The sequence below is a fragment of the Gymnoscopelus microlampas genome (genome assembly GCF_963454915.1).
Source record: "Gymnoscopelus microlampas genome assembly, chromosome: 20".
Lineage (NCBI taxonomy): Eukaryota > Metazoa > Chordata > Actinopteri > Myctophiformes > Myctophidae > Gymnoscopelus > Gymnoscopelus microlampas.
The window spans coordinates 26,820,781-26,831,216 of record NC_139957.1 but is presented as its reverse complement, the minus strand read 5'-3'; the positions used below and the strand labels follow the sequence as shown (position 1 = coordinate 26,831,216).

At 40.9% G+C, this 10,436-nt stretch overlaps 2 protein-coding genes across 2 annotated transcripts; both read left to right on the top strand.

Moving 5' to 3' along the window:
* Positions 1-1,152: 1,152 nt before the first annotated feature.
* wars1 (tryptophanyl-tRNA synthetase 1) lies at positions 1,153-6,187 on the top strand. Its single transcript, XM_084043941.1, has 11 exons — positions 1,153-1,220; positions 1,653-1,773; positions 2,024-2,237; positions 2,472-2,580; positions 2,757-2,876; positions 2,991-3,173; positions 3,400-3,500; positions 3,773-3,885; positions 4,257-4,430; positions 4,651-4,791; positions 5,326-6,187. Exons 2-11 carry the CDS (start codon positions 1,660-1,662, stop codon positions 5,476-5,478), a joined length of 1,422 nt encoding a protein of 473 aa, XP_083900067.1. The 5' UTR covers positions 1,153-1,220; positions 1,653-1,659; the 3' UTR covers positions 5,479-6,187.
* Positions 6,188-9,956: 3,769 nt separating this feature from the next.
* Positions 9,957-10,436, top strand: LOC311036067 (succinate dehydrogenase [ubiquinone] cytochrome b small subunit B, mitochondrial-like; the record flags this gene model as incomplete). The annotated part of the gene is made up of 1 exon (XM_084044592.1): positions 9,957-10,436. The coding sequence occupies one exon, from the start codon at positions 9,957-9,959 to the stop codon at positions 10,434-10,436; it is 480 nt and encodes a 159-aa protein (XP_083900718.1).

The window sequence follows — 10,436 nt, the reverse complement described above, 5'->3', positions numbered from 1 at the left end:
GGAACCTCGAAAATGATTCCCCTAGTTCAGGGGTTTTCAACTGATTGTGAACCATGCAGGGACCTCCACCACATCCCACTGTTTCTCACAATGGTCCACGAGACTACTAGTAGTCCATAGCATAATTAGGCCTGCCACCTGCAGGTGGTCCATGGAGAAAAAAAATCTCTATTAAAATAATATTTCAAGTCCATCAAATGTAAGAAAATATTTGAAACAATAGGTGTGGTGGTGTGGGAGAAAAAGATTGCAATTAAATAATGACTGTTAAGGGCTTGATTTAACAAATGATATCAAGCCCCCCCCCAGGCATTATTTAACTGAAATATGCGAGTGGTCCAAAAAAAGTTTGAGAACCACTGCTCTATTCCTATCCCACAGCCTTATTCCATTCGCTTACTTTATCCAATCTCCCATTACATTTATGTTAACTGATATACTGATTTGTATCTTAGGTTTGAGTGAGTAAACACATGCGATTATATTGCCACATTTCCTAATAATGATGACTCAATCAGGCAATCTGATACACTTCCCCTTCTTGAGATTCTAGCTTCATTTTCTGTGGAATTTCTTGCCTTCCGATTTCCAGTAACTAAACTGACAACGTTGACGTAATAAAAGTTGTTTTTTCCGGTCCTCCAACTTTGATTGATTGATTGATGTACTTTATTTAGTAAGACATGAGAACAACAGTACATGGAAGTACAAATTCACAATACAAGGTCTACTAAACTGGAAGACTCATAAAAGCACTGAGCTTGTTTCAAATGAGTTCCCCATGCACACAAATCATGATACATATAAGAGACAGACAGATATACACAACTACTATAGAATGTCATACAATCAGTTTACAGGTTACTGGTATGAAGAGTGAGAAATATGTACAAAAGGAGAAGGAGAGAGGGGGGGGTAGGGGGGTAGGTTAGGTTAGGACTTAGACAGGGGCCATTTTCCAATTGCAGCCTCCTGAAGGTGTATCTTTAGGGCTGTTTTGAAAGAGAGTAGAGATAAATAAATAGATAAATTAGAGATAAATAAATGAATAAATAATTGAGATACTAGGGCGACGAAGTATTTCCGAGGCATGATTAGCGGAACTGTACAACGAACTTGTTTGACGGGGAAGCATTTGACCGACACAGCGCATCATCATCACGCAGGCAGGCTGATGCAAGCAACTGAATGAGTGAAGCTGTTCTGTAAAGAATCAAACGGTAGGCTGAGTAGCAACGTTCTCATGTATTTACTTTTGACTGTTCAGTTTGTTTTATTACATTATATTTAACGTACGAAAGCCATTGTCAATCATAGACTTGCTACCTACTAGACATGTTCAAGGTGTATATTGTGATTTGTCAGATACGCACACAATGCGGTAAAAAGGTAGCAGCATTGTATTTTTAGGCAGTGAAATTCATGTACTTAAAGTTTCCTCAACAGTGTTGATAGCAGTGTAATAACAATACAATAAACTATGATAGAAGATAGCTATCTATGGCTTGCGTATGTTACCATATGGGGTCTCCCCAAGTCATCCCAAGAAAGCTATATGAGGTGCATAAAATAAGAAATTGTTTAAAATAACATGAACTTAATGCTAGTTGTTGTTTTTAGACTTAAACATTTACTTCTTATGTCTTGGTCAGTGTGAAGATGGCGGATTGTCAATGCGATGATGCAGGGGGCTTGAGCCCAAGAGAAGTGTATGATAGACTGACCACACAAGGAGACCAAGTTAGAACCCTAAAAACAGCCAAGGCTGATAAAGTAAGTATTTCTGATCATAATTATTTAATTTCAAGCTTTTCCCCCCAAACCACGCCCATATCCCCCCTCCCAACACAACAGTGGTCCCTAGCCTAGGTTGATTCTCAGTCAGGGTGGTCCCTGGTTCATAATCAGTTGAAAACCCATTATTGACTAAATCCAACAGTTTTGTAAATCATGACATTTGCATGTTCCTCCAAACACGTGTCCCAGTGTCTCACTTATTTGACAGCAGTATTTTTGTTTACAGGCTGATATTGATGCTGCCGTCCAAATTCTGTTAAAGTTAAAACTGGACTACAAACAGATAACGGGTCAGGATTACAAAGCAGGATGTCCGCCCTCAGAAGATTCTGTTGTTCATGACAACGGGCCATCAGAAGATGGTACTGACGTAGATACAGTTGACCCATGGAATGTGTCCACCACCAGTGCCAAGGGAGTGGACTATGACAAACTGATAGGTACTATGGACCAAAAGGATTGTTAATGCTGCATTGTGCTTCTACCAAAAACCTGGGAACAATACAGTGTGTGTGTGTGTGTATATATATACACAAAGTAGTGTGTGTGTGTGTGTGTGTGTGTGTGTGTGTGTGTGTGTGTGTTTTCATAAACATGCAGTGCTGCTGTATGTAGCATTATATAATTATTACAACTAATTACAATATGTGATATCCTACCATATCTTTCCTTAGTCAGGTTTGGTAGCAGCAAAATAGAGAAGGAGTTGGTGGACAGACTTGAGAAGGTGGCCGGCCAGAAAGCACACCGCTTTGTGAGAAGAGGAATCTTTTTCTCTCACAGGTCAGCAACAGAGCCAATACTAGTAAAGATTTAATCATTCCGACTCTGACCCTTCATGAGTCCGTATTCTGGTGAAATGGTTGTGCTTCATGTGTATACAATATTATTTGTATTCTCTTCTCCATGAATTGAAAACGTAATGCACAGATGTCTGTTCTGGCTGTTTTGTCTGGCAGAGATATGCACCAGGTGCTGGATGCATACGAGAAGAACAAGTCCTTCTATCTTTACACCGGCAGAGGACCCTCATCAGAGTCCATGCATGTTGGACACCTCATCCCCTTCATCTTCACCAAGTGAGCCTTATCTCAAAGTTTATGAACTTTTGTACAGAGATGTTGGAAACCAAGGTTATCTCTGTCAGACAAATACTGTTGAGATACTGCAACCCCTCTCCTGCCTTGTTCTAGGTGGCTGCAGGATGTGTTCGACATCCCTCTGGTCATCCAAATGACGGACGACGAGAAATACCTGTGGAAGGACCTGGCACTGGAGGATTGTCACCACTATGCAATGGAGAATGCCAAGGACATCATTGCCTGTGGCTTTGATGTCAACAAGACGTTCATCTTCTCTGACCTCGACTATATGGGGTAACGGCAAGCGCTCAGTTGCTGCATGGTACATTGTGTGAATTGCTGTGTTGGAGCTTTTTGGTTAGCCTTCTAACCAAAGAGCCCCCTTCTGCCCAGACAGACAGGACATACGATTAGCCCCCCCCCCCCCCACTGTTATCCCTGCTCATGCATCCTTCTCATCATTTGCACCCTAGACCAATTTGCATGTCTGTTAATATCTCACTCATATTCGTCTCCACAGTTCGACACCTGAATTTTACCGTAACGTGGTGAAGATCCAGAAACATGTCACTTTCAACCAGGTCAAAGGGATCTTTGGCTTCACGGAAAGTGACTGCATAGGTAACATCACCTGAGAAGAGATACTTTGTAGAGGGGAAGGAAATGCTTTTTTTTTTTGTAAAATAAAAAGCAAAAAAATTGTAGTGGAGTTTTTGTTCACTTCAGGCAACCACAGGTTAAATCAAAGACTGAAGTGATAATTTATCTCATGTGTCATGTACTTGATCTTCTATAATTGATAGGCTTTACCCATTGCTAAGGTATGTCTGTCTTAGGCGATCCTTAATATTATATATTATATTATTTTTAAAGTTTCTCACCTCTCTATCCAGGAAAGATCAGCTTCCCAGCCATTCAGGCAGCTCCATCCTTCAGTAGCTCTTTCCCTCATATCTTCAAAGGCAGAAAGGATGTTCCGTGTCTTATCCCTTGTGCCATAGACCAGGTCAGTCATTCCATTTGTTTATTTAGTGGGGACAATATACAGCACATTAATTAACCACTTTAACCCTATATAATTCATTGACCCCCCTGGGGTCTATACTTGGCTGCCTTCTTTTTCTTTTTTTTTCCCCTCTACACCAAGTGTCTTTGCAGAAAATATAGCCGATCTACAACCTCAGCTTGTAGATCGGCTATCGCAGAATGTTTGCCTATTTTCACAGAATGTTGCATAATTGCATAATATGACATCACGTCTTCTGTGTTGTAAATGTGCCAAATTTAGCCAAAGGAAAATGTTCATCAAAATAGATATTTTATCACTGATAAAGTTAAGGGTTAAACTTGAAACAATCTGTCTTTCCATGTTTCCAGGACCCCTACTTCAGAATGACCCGTGATGTAGCCCCCAGGATCGGCTATACAAAGCCAGCTCTGCTGCACTCCACCTTCTTCCCTGCCCTGCAGGGGGCTCAGACAAAGATGAGCGCCAGTGACGCTAACTCCTCCATTTTCCTCACTGACACACCCAAGCAGATTAAGAACAAGGTGATGCATGCTTTCACAGGAGGCGTTTATTGAATCTTGCCCACGCTACAGTTGAATTCAAATTTGGTCATTTTCAACTTAAAGCATGTATTTGAACATGAATGAAAATTAAACAAACAATGGGGATGAAGAATGCCTAAAATACAGTATATTGCTACATCAACAGTTGGTTAGCATATCTAACTGAATAATGACCTGGCTTTGTTGCTATGGCTCATAGATAAACAAGCATGCGTTCTCCGGAGGGAAGAACACAGAGGAAGAACACAGGAAGCATGGTGGTAACCCAGATGTAGACGTGTGCTTCATGTATCTGACCTTCTTCCTGGAAGATGATGAACAGCTCGAGAAGATCAGACAGGTGAGAAAAAGGAGACTATAAGGAACTGACACACTGCAAGCGTCAGATAAGTGCGTCATCAAATGTAGCCATTGTTTATAACGGCGGTAGCCGCAATGTAGGCATCAAGTGGAGCATAGATCTTTTCGAGCATGGCTCTATTTTGGAGTGTCAATGCTCGGCACAGACCAGAGAGAGAGCAGGAGAAGAGAGTGAATGGAACGACAAAGCACAGTGCAGACTCCCAGCATGCGTTTTTGCGTGTGCATATTTTGGCACGTACCTCGTTTAATTTGGGTCAGTATGATGCTGTTAAAAGCCTATAATATATTTATATGCAATTACACACGGAAGAGCAACGATACAGTACATAACCCAGACGAATATAGAGACGTTTGACGCTGCCAATGTGAAATCTTGACACACGTCAGGAACACTCGCATCAATGGCGCTTTCACTGTGTCAGATAATACTTCTTGTACATACTTAAGTACTTGTGCTTCCATAATTCCTTGCCCTATAACTTTCCTGTCTTATCTCCACGCCTTTCCATAGGACTATACCAGTGGAGCCCTGCTAACAGGGGAGTTGAAACAACTTTTGATTAACATTCTGCAGCCAATGATTGCCGAACACCAACAGAAAAGGAGAGAAGTGACAGATGACATGGTCAAGCAGTTCATGACCCCCAGGCCGTTGAACTTCTAGCCTGTTACAGAATTTTGACTGTTAAGTTTTATCTTTTGGTCAGTAGCAATGACAATACCAATGTGAATCCTGTGACAATGTTTAATATGGATCTCAAGAAATCACTTGTGAACTGGGAAAAAAATCAAATTATATTCAACAAATAAATCCATGTTATGCGCTTACATTACATACAGCTAATCATTACAAAAATGTACATGCCACTTGTTGCCAGAAACATTAACTCACTGTGTCAAATTAAATTGACTGTAAATGTTTCCATTAATTGTTCTTATTCCATTTTATGAACAGGGAAAACTGTTCAAACTGCGGTGGTCTCAAAAATATAAAGGAACACTGGCAGAAAAAGACTCGCTCGCTGCATAAAATATTAAGGAAAACTCCTTAGACGGAGACTTAAGAAAATAGTATTTATTTTATTTTTGTATGCTCATAAAGGGCTCTGTGCTCATAGTGATGGGTGAATACAATTAGCAAACGTTTCGGTTCCGGTCCCAGGTCCCAATAAAATAAATACTATTTTCTTAAGTCTCTGTCTAAGGGGTTTTCCTTAATATTTTATGCAGCGAGCGAGTCTTTCTGCCAGTATTCCATGTTATGCTCAAGACCAATACAGTATCTAACTCTCCAATTAATACATATATATCTATTTACCTTGTGTACTTGTCAGTCTTATTCAACAGTTAAATATTTACAGGTATATTTAAAGGCCTTTGTTATGCTATGAACTGCAGACATGTGCTTGTTCATAGTTCATTTTACTTTCTACATTGCACAAGATGTTAGCTGTTGTTAGGAGGCTGTGTTAAATATAAAAGTATTAATTACCCCTATTATATGGTAATTTGATCAGATTATGCCTAATACCAAAACGTGAAGGATGTTGGCCTAGTGAATTTCATATAAAGAGCCCATGTGGTTGCTTTTTTGGCCATTGTGATTTTCCCCCAATATACAGAAAATGGGTGACAATGGACCATCTGCGTCAACAACTTGTTCAGTCCAAAAAGAAACCTGGGCTGGGTGGACTAAGGTGATGGAGAGATGTTAAGCTCATGAAGTCAAACTGTGAGCCCTGTAAACAGTAAAGGCCCTAGCAACACAATCATTAGAGGCGTTCCTCAGAAAATGCCAGGTAGCATACATCAAACAAATATTCCCTAAATATGAGCTACAGTATGGGAAATGAAGGTGAGTAGCACTGTTTGGTCTACCTTTCATGTAAAGTGCCAAACAAACTACAAACGTTTTATTTTTTTCAAGTCAAATTATTCCGGGTACTCGAGGATGACAACAGGACAGAAATATAAATACTAGACTAGAATTAATAAACAATATTCTAGACAAATTCTGTAGTCTATACTAAACAGGGGGTTTCAACTGATTGTGAACCAGGGACCACCACCCTGACTAAGAATCAACCTGTGGACCACCAGTGGTCCACGGACCACCTGTTGAAAACCCCTGGTATATACAGTTATATCTTCATGTTTCAGTTTTTGCCAAGTATTCAGTTAAGTGTTTCTGTATGATGTTCAAAGTCTTTGTTCAATGTTAGTAAAGTAGCTGTGCTACCAATCATTCGACAAATAAACTGAGGGATAGGATGAAGTGATGAGTGGAAGAGAAAAATCTGCAAACTATTCCTCAAGGAATCTAATACTGTAGAAACAGCACTACTGTATGTTTATACTAGTGTAAGTGTATATGTGTATACATACTATAATCAAACAACTAATAAAGAATATGAAATTACTTCTAATACCGGCAAGAAAATACTAGCTGTGATGACTGATACAATAATGGCAATTGAATTGGGCTGTAACCTTACCACATGAGATGACTGACATCACTGCTGTTAAGTCTGAGATTGATTGAATACTTTAAGAGTTTGCAAACACAATTGTGCTAAAAAGATAACACAAAAGGCCCTGAGGGATTGTTTCCATTGTGGTCCTGTGTATTCAATTCCTCGAGGCATTTAAAGACATACAATAATATACAAGACATCAATAAAACATTATGTACAGTAAACGGTCGGGGGGGGGGGGGCGTAATTCTGGTGTTAATGTCATATAGGGAATAGGCTGGATTCTAGTTCTTTCAGATATATGCAATAACCAAGATGGTGCATCGGTCAGGATGCAAATAATGGATGAGGAGACGTGACTTGGTTTTGTATCTGTATTAGTCCAGTACTATTTAATAACAAATAGAATAAATCTATAATTAGTTACTGGCACCTTGACAATTAACTTAACAAATTACCACTGCAATCATAATGAGTATGCAAGTTAATGGTAACATATCACACCATAAAGTTCAGTATTAAGCAAAAACATCTGCAAACATTAACAGTGTTTCTTTTCACACTTGGACAGAACAGAAGCTTATTTGACATCCAATGATGTCATTCACTTTCCAGCAGGGTTGATCTGTAGGGGGTACGGGGGGGTACGGCGTACCCTTAGTTCTGACACTGTGGGAGCTGGGGGCGCGCGTGCACGCACCGTCAGCGGCGGTCTTTAACGCCTTAAAGTTTAAAAACAATAGCCTCTCAAGGTTCGTGCCGTCAGTGGCGAGCCGTTCTCAATAGCGTCTACCTGGCTGCTTTGCATAACATTAGGCTACTTGAGAAAAGACACGGACTTGAATTGAATGTGTTACATTCCTCTCACAATGACAGACAACATCTCTGCACTGCAAGGTGTGAAGGGGATCGCTTAGCAGAGGACCCAGTTCTCTGAGACAAGACAAAGACAAGTTGTCTGATTATTTTAAGTAGGCCTACTTATGTGTGGGTGAGTCTATGTAAAGGGCTTTTATATAAAATTAAAAGGAAAATAAAATAATTAATTTGAAACAAAAATAAAAACAACAAATTAACAATGCAACAATACAACAAAATAATAATACGATTACATTAATAATCACATGTTGAATACAGTATTTCCACTAGCACTGAGCTGAGTGGCTATGTGCGCGCACGTGCGCGCGCGTGACGTCATAAAATACAGTACCCGTAGTTAAAAAATCCACAGCTCACCACTGCTTTCCAGTCATGAACGAACGTCCAGCTATAATTGAAAAAAACGACCTCTGGTGGCAGAATAAGGGGACAACAGAGAATGACGTTCACCAAATAAATACAACATTGAATGAATGAATGCAACGAATTTGGTCACTTTACAGGCACCATAAACGGTGATACTGTACTTCTCTTGTCATAAATAAATGGTTAGCAAAGCACCACGTTAGCTTCTCCAGCAGCCACATATGAACATTATACAAATGACGTCAGGTATGTTTTCTTACATCTTCTTTCACAACATGAATTGTGTATTACGAGGCATGAACACGATACTACAATAACCATGCATGCACTTACTTTATGTCATGAACTCATAAAGCTTGTGAAGATATACTGGAACGTCAGACAATAATAAACTGCGGTAATAATACTCAGATAGTTTAAAGTTTAAAGTTTAAACTTAAACTTGACTTGTAAAACAGAGGCTGGAGGACACGCCCCCTTTTCTTCCCGGGCTGAATCACGTAAACGTGACTACGTCACTACCTGTTACTATGGTAACCTGAGCATTTAAAGGTACATACACCCGTTATGTCCTGGCCTTTTTAACTGTTAAGATTAGATTTAATAGGACCAATCCCTTATGGGAGCCATGCGGATCCCATGCAGAAGATCTCACGGTCCCCATGCTTTAATGTTTCGAGTTAAGCTGGCATGCTTAGCTCTTGCATGAAGTCAAGAGGCAAAAAGATTTACCCTAAATGTTCTTCTCCATCCACCTCAACTCTCCTTGCCTTCTACTAACCCAATCTCCTACTGGCTCAAAGGAAAGCAACGGCGAGGGAAGTAATGATTGACAGAGATATGACTATGTAGCTGGTACGATACACATGGGGCATCTTCAACCCTTTGCCCATGTCCCAACACAGATGGCGGATGCCGTTGTAGGTGTGGTAGGATACCGGGAAGGCAATGCCAAACTTGGTCAGGCTGATGAGATAGGGCCCCAAAGAGATGGAGTGGATCAGGTCGAGGTAGTAAGGGTAACTACCTGGTAATGCAAGCACTGCCATTGCAAAGACTGAAATAGCTCCACTGCATGCCTGTACATTACACAGTACTGAGGCCTTGAGAAACGGACACCAACATTGACCCACTGCTGGGTCAATGTCCTTAAAAGCAACGTCATGGCTGCCAGGAACTGAGAGCACAACCTGTTTATTGACGTGTGTATCTGTCTTGTCTCTGTTTCTGCCTCTCCTGAGTCCTGACCTTATATGATCAAACTCGGCCACCAGCGCTGACGAATCGTCACTGATGAGGAGTTGTTGACGTTACCATGGTAACACTATGTTACCATGATTTCTGTTGATGTTGTTAACGAATTTGGCCTATATAAGTAAGATTCACAGCCAACAGAGAACACAATGGTTGTTTCATCATTGTGATGGGTGTAATCAGGTTGACCTCTCTCTGCCATAAAGGACTTACACCTCTGTTTCACAGAAGCAGTATCCTGACCAGACCACTAGCAGCCGTAACACATCAATATCAACAGAGACCGTCATACCCCCTCATAGCTAGGATCCATGCTTCACACACTCTCTATGCGGACTCTGGCTCCAAAGCTGCCTCATTGCACTGGACAGCAGAGCGAGGGGTGAGCATCTTGTTGCTGGCTATGGGGCCTGTTGCTTACTTTTACCCCACACCTGTCATGGACTACTTATTATCCGCTGCTCTCACTCTGCATGGACACTGGGGTATCGGCCAGGTGTTAACAGATTATGTTCATGGATCCACAAAGATCAGGGTGGCCAACATCGGTCTCTTTCTCCTGTCCTCCATCACCTTCACCGGCCTCTGCTACTTCAACTACAACGACGTGGGCATTTGCAAAGCCATCGCCCTGCTGTGGAGCAAATGA